The following is a 17705-nucleotide window of genomic DNA, read 5'->3' as shown; positions in this document are numbered from 1 at the left end:
TTAATAGTCTCTCTTTCTCTGTCAGATGTCCGGCGCCTTCTCACTCGGTCCCGCGCGTCCTGTCCTCGGCCGGCAAGGAGAACAGAGGGAAAGAGGGAGAGACACAGACAAACTGACACTTGAGGCACACAATAGCAGTGAATGCAAGCCTTTTACTGGAGCCAGGAAGAAAACTTTCTCTGTTACATATTCCACACGAGGCCCTATACCCCGCGGGAGAACAACCTCTATGCGGCCGTCAGGCACGGCTCCCTGTGGGCTGTCTCCCCGAGGCTAGCCCGGGTAATTTCTTATATACAACAGTTACAACCAATGTGCTGGCACTACGTAAGCGTGTACAATAGGCTAGCAGCAACTGCTGCCTCATGCGTCATATGCGGAAGCAGGATACGGGCGCCATCTTGGCTCAAACGATGGGCGGGGGCTACTCTAGAGCAGGTCGCGGCGTGTCCACTAGGCCTTAACCCGGAAAGCGGCTCCCCACATCTCCCCCTTTTTTATATATTTCAACCCAGTGTCTCCATTGATGAGTGTACTCCCGTGGGCCTGAGTGACCCACTACATGTTTTGGTGCTTTGGGGAGTCTGGACTAGGCCCCTGCCATTTTACGGCGGAACCTCTGGCACCGACCAGAATGCTTACCTCATATAGAGACCGGAGAGCCCGTGAGCTGGAAACAACGTGACTCTCCCTACAGTACTTCGCCTCGTAACTGGGGAAAGACGATTGGGGCAGGAGAGTGGCAACCAGCGTCAAAGGCGTCACTAGGCGTCTCTGTGCAATGGCCAGAGTCCAGTCTGGCCACAACTGGGACTCCGCCTAAGAGACTCGCCTGAGACAAAAATTAAGACTGCTGGAGTTATATGTTATATCCGGGATACGGCCATGGACTTTGCCGCGAACCTGGCCCCAGAGCGCCCCACCCCGAGTGGCCGGGACGGGGATCGATCAGTATAGAAGCCACTGTCAGGAGTACTACAGGTTGAAGACATAGCCATCATAGTGGTAACGCGCAGTTGCTGCTGTGCTTGAAACAAGCGTTCTAACAGGCATTTGACGATTACTAAACCCACCAACAACCCTATAGCGAGGAGAACCCAAGTGGTCAGATTGGGCCATGAAAACCAGGAGGTAACTCGGTTCCACAGGTCAGTTACCAAACTGGCAAGGTTGAACTTAACGGGGGTCAACTTAACGGTCCCAATCTTGTCCAGGCTGACGTCCACCTGCTGGGTAAGATTGGTAAAAGTTGGCAGATAAGTATTTTTAAGCCAGTCAGAGACTTTGTGGGTGTTAACAGTTACATTGGCCCTGACCGGAGTGACGCAAAGTCTGAAAAGGATCCATCGGGTGTCACACAGTTGCTCGACTGTTTTCCAGAGCCCATCTATCTCCTGTCCAAGTTCCTGTATTTCATTTTGCATTTTCTGGATCGCTTGCGAATTCAACTCTAACATTAGATTGTGGGCGTGCAACGCGTCCCGGGTGGCATTGGCTAAAGTGTTGACTGTTTCCATCGTCAGGGCGATCTGCTCCGTTGTCCAGGCTTGAAGCACCGCATTCCCCACTGCTGGGACGAACACTGAAGCGACGATGCCGCCGAGGTTCCACAGCCAGCTTTTGACACTTCTTGGTTTCCTGTTAAGGGAGGGATTAAAAGGTCCAGAAAACGGAAAGTTTTCCGTTGACACAACCTGGGTAATAGGGCCTACCCAATCAGTGGTGTTGACCGGGACCCAAACATAGCTGGGACGGTAGGTTAGGATGGCGTAGGGAGGGAATCCGTTCCAGCATTCAGACAGGGTACAGGGGACGCTGGAACAGTTAAAGGTAGGCTCTGTAGAGAGTAGAAAGGCGAAGGGAGGGAGCACACAAACCTGCCTGTGCAAAGGGAAGGAACAATTCTTATCAGCATATGTTCCCTCTGCACCCGAAAAAGAACAATTGGCAGTGGTAGAGTCACCCGTCGCGTCGGTTGACGTGTTGGTAAGGGTACCATTCAATAGCATGAAATAGCGCAGGTCCAGACATGCCCCCAGGGGGTTGCAGGCCAAATGCTGAGCGAAGGTTTGGATACGGGAGGCTATGGGGTCGATTAGCGGTTCTCGACATTGGTTTACGGTACCCCACGCCGATGCCTCAGTATAGTTTCGGATCTTGCTTATTGCTGTGAAATTACGTATGTGAGGGCGCACGGACCAGAGCCACCAGTCCTCACTTAAGAGGAACGGGTGCCTCACGGGCATACAGCTGTGCCAAGAGAAGTCCCCCAGAGTGGTTTTCCTGTGCAGATCATGCGCGCAAGGGGGGGAAGGAGGCTGCGGGGCATCAGGATCTCGAGAGCAGTTAAGGACTGTTGGTCTAAACCCAGAAAACTTGAGGCATCTTTTCGTCTCATTTTTGTTAAGCAACCCCTCACAATCCTGTTGATAGCCAGCCGAGGTATTAAGAAATTCTAGCAAGACTCCAAAAGTCACCTGAGTGCAATGGGTATCACAGGCAGTACTTGTGCTGTTTGCGCAGGAACAATTAGCTATAGAGCGATTAGCAAATGAAAGGATCAGCGTATCATCGGTTAGAGGAAAGGTCTCGTTGAAGGTTATGGAGGAAACATTGGCAGGCAAAGGTAGATGATGGAGGCTAAGAGTTAAATTAGGAGTGAAGAACTGAGGAGAGGCGGGGGACCCCGCAGAAAAGGGAGCTAGCGTCGGGGGATGGTGCCAGAGGCCCCAGAGGAACTGATCTTCTCCCTGAACCACTGCAACACTGCTGAGAAAGAGAAAACAAATCAGGAGGGTATTTATAGGGGAATAGGGGTTGGGATCACCGGTCCTCCCCCTGGACGACGGGGAGGCGGTCAGGATCATTCTTATCATCTTGCTGGTCATCTTGCTGGTCGTCACCAGCGTTGAAGGTTGGGTCTCTTGTGTCATGTTGGGGGTTCCCCAATTGGTCAGGCTGCAGCTTCTCAGCGCTCTCGGGCGTTGATACGGTTCTCACCAATCTCTCCGGAACCCACACCGGTTGACGTCCTGGTTCCTGTGGGAAGACACAAACAGAGCCTCTGGCCCAGCTGAGCACGGGGTCAGGGCCTTGCCACTGTCCTGACAGGACATCCTTCCATCGGACTAGACCTCTATGTGGAGGACTCGGGGAGGTGTGCTGAAGGGCAGGTGTCATGCCCTGTGAATTTTCATTTAAGAAATTGTACGTGAATAAGGCTACAGACAGTTGAGCCTTTGGGGATAGGCCGTGACCTATCCCCTCTTTCTGTTTTTTGAGCAAGTCTTTCAGAGACCTGTGTGCTCTTTCAATGATACCTTGTCCTTGAGGGTTGTAAGGGATTCCATGCTTCAATTGTACTCCCATATTATCACAAAATTTTTGGAAAGTTTTACTGGTATAAGCAGGTCCGTTATCTGTCTTTAACATTTTTGGCTTGCCCCACGCTGCCCAAGCGGCAAGGCAGTGTGCAATGACTTGGTGGACTTTTTCTCCTGTCTCAGCAGAGGCAAATAATATTTGAGAACATGTGTCTACTGACACATGCAGGTATTTGATTTTTCCGTACTCTGAATGATGAGTGACATCCATTTGCCAAATGTCTCCTGGGACGAGACCTCTAGGGTTAACTCCCACAGATGGGATATGCTGTTGAGTAACACAATTTCCACAAGCTCGGACTATGTCTCTAGCGGCCGCTCGCGGTATACTAAACCGCTTAGCCAGGGTACCTGCATTGATATGAAATTTGGCGTGGAACTCTCGGGCTTGCTGATATGGTGTCAGCACGGGGAAGACGTGTGGCTGTCGAGTGGCCACATCTACTATGTGATTTCCTTGGGCCACGGGACCAGGTAGGCCTGTATGGGCCCTAATGTGAGTTGTGTAAAAGGGATGTTGCCTAGTACGAATCGTCTTTTGCAGCTCGAGAAAGAATGTGCTTACAGTGGAGGAGCATTTTATAATGCCCACAGTTTCTAGGATTTGTAGAGAATTTACGACATAAAGGGAATCAGAGACAATATTCAGGGGGCCAGGAAACTCTCTCAGGACTGTAATAGTAACCTGCAATTCAACCCACTGCGGTTTTTGTGGTTGAAAAAACACTGTTTTGGGAGTGTCCCCTTCCACACAATACGCCCCTGTACCGGAGCTGGAGCCATCCGTGTACACGGTGAGGGCGTTCGCTAGTGGCCTAGACGAAGTCACTTTGGGAAAGATTACCGGATGTTGGGTGACAAACTGTAAGAGGGGGTCTTTGGGATATTGGTTATTAATACATCCCGAAAAGGTGCATCGGAGAACAGCCCATTGATCTATGCATCCGGTAAGCACCTCAATTTGTGGGAGAGAGTAGGGTACTCTAAGGTTTTTTGGTGGTTGGCCAAGGTGTTGGATGGCCTTTTTGATGGCCTCCAGGGCCAGATCTGCAACTGCGGTAGGGTAATGCTCTAAGATCTTTTTTGGAGAAACTCCGGGGTGGATCCAGAGTAATGGCCCCTGTTGCCACAGCACCGCCGTGGGCTGTGACACCGTCGGCAGCAGGCAAGCTTCGAAAGGCTTATCAGGGTTTATTCTTTTTAACGTGGCACTACTGAGTGCCTGTTCTACTTGGCATAGTGCTTGTCTCGCTTCAGGGGTGAAGGACCGGGGCGAAGCTAAGTCCGGATCCCCTTTAAGCAAGTCAAACAAGGGTCTTAATTCGGCATTGGGTAACTTCAGATATGGGCGAACCCAATTTATGTCTCCCATGAGTTTTTGTAAGTCATTGAGGGTGTTCAGTTTATCTAACCTGAGAGACACCTTTTGGGGGGAGACTTGAGTAGACGTAAGTTTTGCTCCCAGGAAGGTGACAATCTCGGTCATCTGGATCTTCTCTGGGGCTATTTCAAGATTGACCTCTCTAAGTGTAAGAACCAAATGTGATAGTGCAGCGTTAAGGAGATCTGGGCTTTCATGAGTCAGCAAGATATCATCCATGTAATGAAGGATCCTTACTTTGGGGAATTGCTGCCGGGTATCGGCCAACTGTGCAGCGACATACAACTGACACATGGTAGGGCTGTTGGTCATGCCCTGGGGCAGGACCGTCCACTCAAAGCGGTGACAGGGCTCCTCTTGGTTTAGAGAGGGCACAGTAAAAGCAAATTTTTGGGTATCCTCTGTGTGAAGTGGGATAGAAAAGAAACAGTCTTTGATATCTAGGATGATAACAGGCCAACGCTCTGGCAGGGCCGAAAGGAGGGGCAACCCCATCTGAACGGGCCCTAAAGGCTCCATGCAATTATTGATGGCTCTTAAATCGTGCAGCAACCTCCATTTGCCTGATTTTTTCTTTATGACAAAAATAGGGGTGTTCCAAGGTGATGTGGAGGGAATGAGGTGGCCCTCTCTTAGCTGATCTGACACCAGAGTGTGTAATGCGGAGAGCTTTTCCCGTGATAAGGGCCACTGAGGCACCCAAACCGGAGATCTGGTTTTCCATTTTAGCTTTATGGGTGTGGGTGGGAACATTCCCTCAGTGGCCCCCAGGAAAAACCCAGGCCTTGCTTGACAATGTTGGAGGTAGCTTGTATGGGCTCTACACGTCCCTGTAACGAGGCTCCTAAGCCTTTGCCGGGGACATATCCCATTCCTTTTAACAATCGCTTAGAGGTTGGGGAGCAACCACTGGTCAAGGTAACGTCCATCTGGGTAAGAATGTCTCTTCCCCACAGGGAAACAGGCAGGGCTAATACATATGGCTGAAAACTACCTTGGTGTCCTTCTTCGTCTGCCCAATGAAGGGCAGCGGCACTCAGCATGGGTGCCGAAACCTGGCCTATTCCTCTGATGGTATCTTCCGCCTTGCACGTTGGCCAGGTGGAGGGCCAGTCCTGCTGTCTTATAATTGACCGATCGGCCCCGGTATCTAGCAGGCCTAGGAAAGATCTGCCTTGTACCTTGATAGTCAGCATGGGTCGAGACTCCAGAGACATATGGAGGCCCTCAAAAACTTCTCCTGAAGACCCAAATCCCTTATCTCCTCTCTGTCTGGGTCTACTCGGAAAGAGTGTATGTAAGCTGGGTAAGAGCAAGAGCTGTGCCAGCTTGTCACCTTTTGCAATGACCAGCGTACCTTGCTGAGATTGTACCATAATCTGGACGTAACCTGTGAAATCTGAATCCACAACACCTGGTATGACATTTAGTCCTTTCAGGGCTGTGGATGCTCTCCCTATTATGAGCCCAACAGTCTTTGTTGGCAAGGGCCCTTTAAAGGAGGTCCCTACCAACTGGACACCCATGGAGGGGGTCAGTACGAGTCTGGAGGTGGCACAGAGGTCCAGTCCCGCTGACCCAGGGGATGCGCGGATTTGGGCGGGCGTCGTGTCGCCGGATGGCATGCAGGGGGGCCCACCGAAAGGGTGGACCCCCCCTGCCCGTTTTTTGGGTCCTGTTCAGGACGGCCAGAAAGGCGCACACCTTGCGCATCGAAGGCTGACCTACAGTCTTCTGCGCGATGAGGTCCCTTGTGGCAACGGCCACATAGCCTGGTTGCTGCATATGGTCTACCAAACTGTGGAGTGGCAGGTGGTTGACCTTTATTGGGACAGTTCCTCTTAATATGTCCCAGCTGGCCACAATGATAACATCCTCTGGGCTTCATTTCTAGTTCTTTAGATTTCTTTGCAGACACTTGTAAGGAGTTGGCTAGCATGGCAGCTAGACCTGCATTAGTTAACGGGCTGCCAGCATCTCTGCAAAGCCGAACCCAGTCCGTCAGCTGTTTTCCTCTGTTTTGTGCTAAAATAACTTTACATTCTTTATTGCACTGTTCAAATATCATTTGTTTAACTACAGTCTCTGCCACCCCTGGATCTGAGAAAATTCTCTCGGCTGCAGTCTGCATTTTGGCTACAAAGTCCACAAAAGGTTCTGTGGGGCCCTGATGAATATTACTGAGCGAGGCTTGAGCCTCTCCCTCACCTGTCAGCTTTTTCCAAGCTCCCACGAAACAACGGAAGATTTGGGCATAGACCTCTTGAGGGAACCGCGTTTGATTTTGGGCATGGGCTCCCCTCCCCAACAGCATGTCTGTATTCCACGCGCCATGTCTTCCCGTTGCGTTCTTAGCCGCTTGTTCCTCAGCTAACTCCTCAAACCACGCTTTCCAATCTATAAATCGGCCTGGTGGCAAACAAGCACGGGCTAACTGAACGATATCTGCGGGCGTATGATTTAGGGCGGAGAGGTTTTCAACCATGTTCAGGGTATAAGGGGCATTGGGGCCGTACTGATGGACGGCCTGCCTTAGCTCCTTCAAAAGTTTGTAATCATATGCTTCATATTGGTTGTTGCCTTGATGGTTAATAATAACCGGGTACATTTCTGGGGATGGTTCTGGCTTAAGTGGTTGGTACCCACCTAGTATACCGAAAGGCCTAAAGGTGAAAGAGGGGACCCATTTCCAGAAATGCCTCCTTCCACATTCTGATGATATGGGGTCTAGGGGGCCTGAGTATTCGGGTGGGGGATACGGCTGTGGATGCCCCTCCCCCGGCCCGCCTGCAAGGGGTTCCGGGTCCCGCAAAGGCGGACCATCGTGATTATCGGATTCGGGCACTAGTGGGAGCTCTCGGTAAGGGCCTTTGGCGGAACCGCTCAACCAGCCCACCGGAAGCCGCGGCGTTTTTTGCGACGCGGCGACAGGCACCGGCGGGGCGGAAGGCCGCGTGGGTGGGGCGGGAGGCTCCTCCCAATCAATTAATGGAGGCGCTTCCGCTCCCTCACCGTCAACGCTATCCGATTCTGAGGCAGAGGTGTCCGAGCTACCACCACTCAACTCTGGCTGCTTGCCTTTATGGGAGCCGGCCGCAGATGACACCGACTGGGTTTCCTGGAGAGCGTGCCGTACCTCTTGCAAGGCGGAGGACGGACTTAGGCCTGTAGCCGACTCCAGTTCAAGGACCGCGCGGACGGTCTCCCATATAGGGACTAGAACTGGATCCAGACAAACGCCCGTCTGCCGCGCCCGGTCTATATCGTGACCAAGCTTCAGCCAAGAGGGCAGACTGAGGCTGCCGGTGGAGGGAAACCAAGGGGCAAAAGTTTCAACATCATCGAGAAACCTCTGTAGGGAGCTTTTCTTAACTGAGATACCCCTCTGCTTCAGGAGGGTTTTTAAAGGAGCCAACAAAGGTGAACTTCCAGACTGCCCCATGCTTGCAGTCGGCACTGTACTTTAACCACTCGGAGAGCTCTTCCGAGTCCCCGGGACCGCCTGAGAACCCACGGGCCCTGACTCTCACGTAAAAGAAACACTCACCTTCTCGCGCTGATCAGGCGCGGGAAGTCCGCTGCAATGAAAAAGGAGCGAGGCGAAAGGTGCCCCGTACGGGCCACCACTTGTCCGGCGCCTTCTCACTCGGTCCCGCGCGTCCTGTCCTCGGCCGGCAAGGAGAACAGAGGGAAAGAGGGAGAGACACAGACAAACTGACACTTGAGGCACACAATAGCAGTGAATGCAAGCCTTTTACTGGAGCCAGGAAGAAAACTTTCTCTGTTACATATTCCACACGAGGCCCTATACCCCGCGGGAGAACAACCTCTATGCGGCCGTCAGGCACGGCTCCCTGTGGGCTGTCTCCCCGAGGCTAGCCCGGGTAATTTCTTATATACAACAGTTACAACCAATGTGCTGGCACTACGTAAGCGTGTACAATAGGCTAGCAGCAACTGCTGCCTCATGCGTCATATGCGGAAGCAGGATACGGGCGCCATCTTGGCTCAAACGATGGGCGGGGGCTACTCTAGAGCAGGTCGCGGCGTGTCCACTAGGCCTTAACCCGGAAAGCGGCTCCCCACAGTCAGATAGCACATGAGTGATTTTAACCTAAACCTTTATACTATTCTGCCTTCTAAACATTACTGACTAACCTCCAAATGTCATAATTGTAGTGTGGTGGTAGAATGTTTTGAGAGTCTTTTCATTTGAAACTAGAGCAAACACTTTCTTCATGCTTACAGAAGCTAGGGACCACACCTATTTTGTTACCATATCCAGTGTCTATCAAAGTTGCCAGTATTTACTGAACACGTGATAGCTGCTACAGTTTATCAGAGCTTGCCTCAACCTGCTCTTAAGTTTTAACATGGAACTGAGCCATCTTTACTCTACTCGTAAAGCCCCGCTGTGGGTTAAGAGCAGTATTGGTCCTAGATCTTGAAAAGATAAGGAAAGGTTGAGGAACTCTTCCAGATTGAAGGAAATTAAATAGATATTAAAACTGAATTTATAATCCTAAATATGTGATCTTGAACTGGACCCTGGACCAGGTGAGGGGGGAGGACTTATAAAGCTATTATTTGGATAATAATTTGATTATGGATTGTGGATTATATAATATTAAATTTCAAGATTTGATAAATGTAATTTGGTTATGTATGAGAAATTCCTTGCTGTTAAGAAATATACACAAAGAAAAATAGATACACATGTAGTATTTATGGATAAAGGAACATCCTGTTTGCAGATTACTTTCAAGTAGTTTGGAAAAAAATATGTCTGTGCATCTGTGCATATAGAGGATAGTATGTGTGGCACAAATGATAGCCTAGTGAAACAAAATGTTAACAGTTGGTGAATCTGGTTAAAGGATACAAGGTGATTCTTTGTACTATGCTGATAACTTTTCTCTGTATGTGAAACTATCAAAATGGTAAAAAAAAAAAAAAAGTTATTTTAAAAGGAAACAAAAAGGAAAACTTAAAAATATTACAATAATCATTACTTACATAGATTTTGTGTTTAGTCTCACAAGAATGTTGTGTCTCTTTGTACTGCTTGACTCCCACCTTCTTAGGACTGGTGGTTTTTTTCCACTTAAATGTAACCCACATGGGGCCTCCCTTGATCACCCAAATCTAAAGTTAGGTCCTCCTTTCTACCCCCACTGTTATTCTTCTTTACTTTCATGAAGAAGACAAAATGACTTCATTTCACTTATAAGATAAAGGCTGTACTTGTGGGTTTGACATTCGGTATCATATATTAATGCATTCACTTCTTCATTAAGCAAATCTTGATTGAACACAGTAATCTGATTCCCTGCTTATCTCTCTAACTTAATCTCGTGTCCACTTCTCTCAGCTCTGCATGCTTTTCCTAGGGTTGCCCCCTCTGGCTGATCACCTCTCGTTCTTGTAGATTCCAGAAAAGCCACCTCAGACAGCTCCCGGTCCAGTTTTCTTCCAGTGCTCCCCCAGTCCCAGGCTAAGTGCCCTCCGTGTTTTCCTGTCTCTTCATGCTCACCACATTTATTACAATTCTCCGCTTTTTCTAACCACACGTCACCTCTTTTCATCTTCACTGCCTAGCACATGCTTGCACAAAATGAAAGTCTTTTGAATAAATTGAATGAGTTCTTGTCTCAGTTTCTGTGTTGGGTGCATTATGTGTGTTTCTCTTGCTTTGTCTTTTAAGCTAACTTTAAGATGGAGTTACTGTTTTTTCTGGTAATTGAGGTCCATAGTAGTCCTGGGACTTTATATTACTTACTGTTCAGTGTTATATTTTTTGGTCTAGCATAATGCTTGATATGTAGTAGGCAATATATGAATGAATAAAGTTCAAACTCACTAACAGTTAAAGACAATGTGTAAATAAAAATGGTGAAATATTAGCAAACATTTTAAAATATACTGACAAGGATAGTGAGTGATCTGGTTGACTGGACATGTTGCCTAAGAAGTAGAAATTGGTAACACCGTTTGGAAAGAAGCAATATTGCAACATGCCTAATAGCCTTAAAAATATTTTAATGTTTTGACCCAGCAGTTTTACTTCTAGGAATCTGCCTTATGGGAACAAATCTTTAAACATTAGATAAAAACTACATTGGTGAAATTAAAAACAAAACAAAACAAAAACTTGGGTGAAGCAGTAAGTAAATTGTGGTGAAGTCACAAGTTGGAATATTTGCTAGCCATTAATATTGATGTTTATGAGGCATTCATAATAATGTGGAAAATGCCTGTTAAGTGAAGAAAATATAATTATATAAGTCAAAATAGCTTGGATAATGCTGTGGTTTGAAACCTTCAAAATTCTAGTGACCTAATATGGTCGTTTATCTTTCATGCTACATGCCCTCCAGGGGTTGGCAGGGACCTTCTTCATTGTACTTACTGAGGGACCCAGATGAACAAAACTTCATCTTGACACAGTGTGCCACAAAGTAGCAATAGAAAGTGATGCAGTGAATTGTGCACTGTTGCTGAAAGCTTCAGCCTAGAAGTGTTGAGTGCGCCACTTCCCTTATATTTACTCGCTAAAGCAAGTCACGTGGCCTTACCTAACCTCAGAGCAACAAGGAAGCCCAGTCTTATCAGGTGTCTGGAACCTGGAGGAACCAGAAATATTTGATGATCAACATTAACGACCACATCAGTAGTTTTAAAAAGGAGTATTTAAAAACAAGGATTTTTCCATCTGATAAATTAGGCAGTAATTGTTGTGTTACAGGCAAGACTAATTTATGGTACTTAGGTAATTTAAGAAAATGCTTTTTTGGGAGGACATTAAACATTTTTAAAGTAAGTAGTGTCACCTAATATTACAGAGTCTCCATTAGTAATGACCATTTTTTACAATTTGTTACAATTGCCATTAGTCATCTTCTTGGACCTTTTTTTTTTTTTTTTTAAGTCTGATCTATTAACATATAATTTACCCCTTTAAAACACATAATTTGAGCTTTGACACTAAGTAAATATTGGTAATAAATTGTGATACTGGAAGCAAAAAACATAGAAAGTAACTAAATTGTTGTGGATGTTCACTTTTTAAAATTGAGATACAACTCAAATTCCATAAAATTCATTCTTTCCAAGTGTACAGTTCAGTGGTTTTTAGTATCTCCACAAAGTTGTGGAACTAGCATGTGGATGTTCACTTTTGAATTTACCACACCTTAAGTATTAATGCCTTAATTCTTGACCATTTTAAATGATAAAGCCCAGCTACTAGGGGTGGAGGTGGCCAGGAGTGAAAGGGTGGGAATTAGTGGGGTAAGAGCCTATTTAAAGAAGGATTTAAAAGGGGCATGCATTTTTTCCAAGGGTTTCATATCTCAGTCATATCTCGGTGCTCACATGCAATGGAATTACAGATGGAAATAGTGGGAGAAAGGGCACAAAGACAGGGAGACATTTACAAGAACTGGACAATATTGGTATTTTGATGTTTAATGAAGGAGTGAAGTGGGCAGTCTGCTCACTTCCACTTCTGGACTCTAGTTCTTTTGTAAAATAAGGGAGTTAGAGCTATCTTTTTATGGGTAATAAGTTCATATAGGTAGTTCTTGGAGAAGTGATCATTATTTACTGTTGGGTCGAAGCAGAAAGGAAAATTTGGACCAGGGGGTTTATTTTTGGAAACTGCTCAAATTTCAACTCATATGCAAGTACAAAATGAGACAACTGATTTGGCCTAAGTTAGCAATGATGGTGAGGGTTATTTGTAAAAGTGTTCTCTATTAAGCCAAGTGAGTTAGACACGCTAAATAAACTTTGGAATTAATGTTCCTTATTTGAACTGATGCAAATAAGAACCTTTCAACTTTGTTGAAAGCGTGAGCTCTTTTTTCTCTGCAGTATAGAACCTTTCAACTTTGGCTGTTGAATACATGAACACTTTTTTCTCACTTGATTCTCATGACACCCCCATGATATGGTGTTACTGCATTACTTATCTATTGCCAAGTAAGAAATTACCAAAAATTTAGTCGCTTAAAACAACGCACTTACTATTTCACTGTTTCTTGGCACGACTTAGCAGGGTCCTGTGCTTTAAGAGTTTCTCACAAGGTTACAGTGAAGTTCTTGACCAGGGCTGGAGTCTTGTCTGAGGCTTGACTAGGGAAGGTTCTGCTCCCAAGCTCATGCAGTTGATGTCAAGATTATGCTCCTTGCAAGTTGTAAGACGAGGCCGTCTTCTGCTTCTTGCTGGATTTTGGCGGGAGGCTACCCTTTGCTCCCTGCCACAGTGGGCCTCTCTCCATAGGTGGCTTACTTCATCAAAGCCAGGAATGGAGAAAGTCAACTGACAAGACAGAGGTTAACAATTTTAAGTTACAAATCATGGAAGTGACATCCTATCACATTTGCCATATTGTATTGGTTAGAAGCAGATTATAGGCCCTCCCACACCCAAGGTGGGCAGGATGGAGGATTCTACTAGAATGTGGATACCAGGACGGGAGGTGGCATGGATAATTGAGGCTATCTTAGAGTCTGGCTGTCCTCGATACCATTTTTGTTCCTCTTTTGCAAAAGAGGAGACTGAAGGCGGTTGAGTAACTTGCCCAAGATCATGTAATTATAAATAATAGGGCCAGGATCAAACTCAGGGAGTCTGACCCCAGAGCCATTATATTTTAAGGACTAAGAAATTGCTGTAGGGTGTCGCAGTTATAGGGAGTTCAATGGTGACTTGTTTAACGTTATAGCTTCAGAGAATAAGCAGTTAGGAAAAGGAGGCTGGTTAGAGGACTAATCTTTAGAAGGTAATTTTTACAAGAAAGGAAAGAACAGTAACCATATGTTGTTACATATTGAATTCTCTCTATAATGCAGAAATTTTTCTTTTCCAGTTCACTGAGTTTAACCAGTAATCCCATTCAGTTGCCAATATCAAGCAAAGCAAATATAAGCCATACAATAATCTTTTAAAGAAAGGTGGTAGTCCTTTTCACAGTGACAAGACGGTAAGTCCCACTTCTTACCTTCATAACAAGAGTTCATAATCTAATGTACTTTTGAAACCTTATTTGCTATATTCTTCCTCCCTGATAATTTTACTCTAAGGCTCATGTAGAAAGAGCATAAGGAAAAGTGCCTACTAACTTCTAGTAATTTATTCATAGTTGTCTTTCACTGCTTTCTATCTTTGGAATTTTATCCTCCGTTTTATCCAGATCTTTATAGTATGATTTCACTTATATGAAATGTGTAGAACAGACAGATCACAAATCACAGAGATAGAAAGTAATTGAGAGTTTACCAGGAGACGGTGGGAGAGAGAATGGGAGAATTATTGCTTGATAGGTACGGAGTTTCTGTTTGGAATAATGAAAAAAAGTTTCAGTAATGGAAAGTGGTGATGGTAGCACAATAATTTGAGTATAATTAATGCCACTGAATTGTACACTTAGAAAGGGCTTAAATGACAAGTTTTATGTTATAAGTTACCACAATTTTTTTTTAAAAAGTTTGACATCTATTTTTTATTATTCAAAGGGAAAAATAGGTGAAATACTTTCGGGGTTAGGAAGACATTTGTTTTATTTTTATTTTTATTATAGAGAGATAGCATGAAAACAGTGTGAAATGTGCCCATAAGTAGATATCAGCTTTTGTTCTTACCACTGGTCTCTTTCCTCCTTAAAACTTTTCTTCCTTACATGGTAGAATGATTATGCTTTTATCTTCATTAGTGTTACTACTGTTTTCTGTTGTTTTTGAGGTAATGAGTTTGCCAAATTCTCCAGTTAGTCTTCTTAGTCACCAAAATTCATTTTATTTTTTGTCATTTATATAGTAAGAGTGTTGTCTCTTATGGTAAACGTGTTAGTATTTGTAGTTGTGTCTGTAAAATTGATCGCTTTTATTCTCTTTTTCTTTCAGTAACCATATCACAGTGTGAGGTATAATCTCACAGATTCCAGAGAAATCATCATGAAGTTATATGTATTTCTGGTCAACACTGGAACTACCCTGACATTTGACACTGAACTAACAGTGCAAACGTGAGCTACTTCATATATTCTCTTCAGTTTCACATTTTGTGTGCTTGTAAAAAGTTAAAGAAATATTTGATTTTGAGGAAATTATTCCATTCTTAAATAAATGTAGCAATATGCCAAGTCTTTAATCTTTTATTCCAACACATTTATATACGCAGTTGTTATCTTTCTCTGGTATGCTAAAGTTGAGTTCTTTAAGTTGTGCCTTGTTCTGTTTTCATGAATGTATTGTTTGCAATATATAAACCTACCCACAAACAAATAAAAACTGATTTCAAACCAAGCTCTCATTACAAATGGGTTCCTAGAGCTAATTGCTCTTCTAAGTTTCACAGAACATTGCTAGGGGAATTATTGTCAGCCATATAAAGCAACATATATCACTCCTATGGTTTTTGGTAGTTTGTTTTTATTTCCTTGTATGAATAAAGTAAATAGAAATTGTTTTGTTTTTTAATGAGAGAATGAAATAGGTTTACTTTTATTTGCCAGGTTAATGAGACTCATGTCTAATAATTCCTCAACTTGGTAGCAGTGTCAAATATTTGACTATTGGATGCCCTCCTATATTTGTGAAAGTACAGAGAGCTGGATGGGGGTGGGAAGGGGGGATGTATTTTGAGGTCAAACAAGAAAGAGAAGTAGTTCATATCATTCCCAAGCCTTCTTTTTTTTTTCCTTAAAGTTTAATCACTTTATTAAAAAAAAAAAAGAGAGAGAGAGAAACTTAAGCACCCTGCAAAGGAACCAGGGACATTTGTTGTCATCCGAATGCCTTGCCCTTCTGCTCCTGTTGCAGCACAGTCATAGTAATGCTGCCTGATTCCAGTGGAGTGGCACCTCTGCTACCAGCGTTAGCTTGCTAGTTTCGCCCCTGTCCAGATGATTTCCTTGCATCCATAGTCTTAGTGTGGTGGAGCCTGGGAGCAGATTCCATCTGAGAGTTCACATCTGGCATTGGAGCTCAGCAGTTGTTGTTACCACATTGATGTTTAATGAGCCAAATCGATTTGCTTGTGGGCTTGGAGACTGCAAGCTTTTGGCATGTTATTTTGAAGATGATTTGGTGTGTAGAATCCACCATGCAGTTCTCTCCCAGAGCAAAAAGCCCTTGAAATATGTAGATTTTTTTCTTGTCAGATGATCCTTACAGAGATATAAGAACTTCCTCTATAGTGTAAACATGGATCTCATAAATCTGCCAATTTAAAACCTGCTTATTTTTATAGTGTATAATACCAAAGACTTGGTAAGAATACAGATTAAATAAAATCTGACACTTTAAAATTATTATAAATAATTTTTGGAATTAATAAATCTTAATTTAAAATATGAAATTAGGGGATTTTTTTTCTAAAAGGAATTTTCATTAAATATAGTTTTCTGAAAGATTTTTTGAAACTTGCTTTAATAAATTGCCTATGTTAGAGTACATATAGACAGAACTTAAATAATTAAAAGAAAGGAATTTCCACGTTTTAACAAAACTGATGTCAATTGGAGCATATTCCTTTGCTACAGTGCACAAAAATAATTATCTACTGCCTGTATTTCATAGACTATAAATTTTAAATGTAACAAGTGCACATGGGTGATTTATTCATCCAAGATCAGCTAGTTGAGAAGCTTAATTTTTTTTTACTACTGTTTTGGGGAAAAGTTTTAACAGTTCGGACTTAGAGTAGAATTCATTAACCTAACATATTTTTACTTAATGCTACTTTGCTCATAAAAGTTCATCATGGGGGCAAATGTAAGTAACTGATCTTTTTCCTTTTTTCTTTTTCTTTTTTTTAAGTGTGGCAGACCTTAAGCATGCCATTCAAAACAAATACAAGATTGCCATCCAGCACCAGGTGCTGGTGGTCAATGGTGGAGAGTGCATGGCTGCCGATCGGAGAGTGTGCACCTACAGCGCCGGGACGGTAGGTGTCCGAGAGCCCTCCGGATGGTGCTGGGGCTTCCCCTTAGGTGGGGTGTGGGGGCCTGATGTTCAAAACGGAGGCTTGTATGCATGCCTCCTAAATCGAGGACAATGTGAATGTTCATTTGTTTGATTTTGATTTTGAGTAATTGAATAGTTTTGTTAAATTATATGTAACATTTAAATGCAATCTTTCTGCACTTTTTTAAAAATATAGGACACAAATCCAATATTTCTTTTTAACAAAGAAATGATCTTATGTGATCGTCCACCTGCTATTCCTAAAACTACCTTTTCAACAGAAAATGACATGGAAATAAAAGTTGAAGAGTCTCTTATGATGCCTGCAGTTTTTCACACTGTAGCTTCAAGGACACAACTTGCAGTGGTAAGATATAAACAATTATTTTTTGATATTGTTATACTTATTTGCATCTAATGCGATTTAAAATTAAAAAGATGTATTTAATAAAATTATGTCATACATATTTGGTAATATTTTCACGAAATGTTAACATATTAGGCATTGGTGAATATAAACTGAATGTTCTTAAAAACAGTTGAACCTTAATAGCAGGTAGTCTAAATTACATGGAAAACATGCAAAAAAAGTAAAATATAAACTTTCTTAAAAAATTATGTTGCGGTTAATATGTCCAATTTTTAAATTTCAAACACATGTTTAATCATTCTATGTTTACGAAGAATTGTGTGATTTTAGAGTGGGAAAGCTGTCTCAAGCTCGACTTCTTTGCTAAACGATGGACACAGATAATTACTTTTGAGCATTGCTTTAACAAATAAAGTACCTATGTTAGAGTACATATAGACAAAGAGAGTTAGTTTAAATAATTGTAAAGATATAATTCTTTTTTCCATGCCCATATTTTTTTTCTATAGCACAACCATGTTACCAGTATGTATTCTTACATTGCTGCTCACAATCCTAATGCATTGTTTTGCACCCGTGTGATTTTCTCTTGTGATTTGCT

General features: G+C 43.8%; 1 protein-coding gene across 1 annotated transcript in view; it reads left to right on the top strand.

The window, feature by feature from the left end:
* The window catches only part of RB1CC1 (RB1 inducible coiled-coil 1), an 88977-nt gene that overhangs the window by 26736 nt on the left and 44536 nt on the right, over window positions 1–17705 (top strand). The window contains 4 exon segments of the mRNA XM_037802431.1: window positions 13638–13751; window positions 14671–14792; window positions 16588–16714; window positions 16931–17101. Of these exon segments, the coding sequence (XP_037658359.1) occupies window positions 14722–14792; window positions 16588–16714; window positions 16931–17101 (369 nt within the window). The 5' untranslated portion in view covers window positions 13638–13751; window positions 14671–14721.

The sequence above is a fragment of the Choloepus didactylus genome, chromosome 14 (assembly GCF_015220235.1).
Source record: "Choloepus didactylus isolate mChoDid1 chromosome 14, mChoDid1.pri, whole genome shotgun sequence".
NCBI lineage: Eukaryota > Metazoa > Chordata > Mammalia > Pilosa > Megalonychidae > Choloepus > Choloepus didactylus.
Note: the sequence above shows the minus strand (reverse complement) of the source record. Positions and strands in the feature narration are given on the sequence as shown.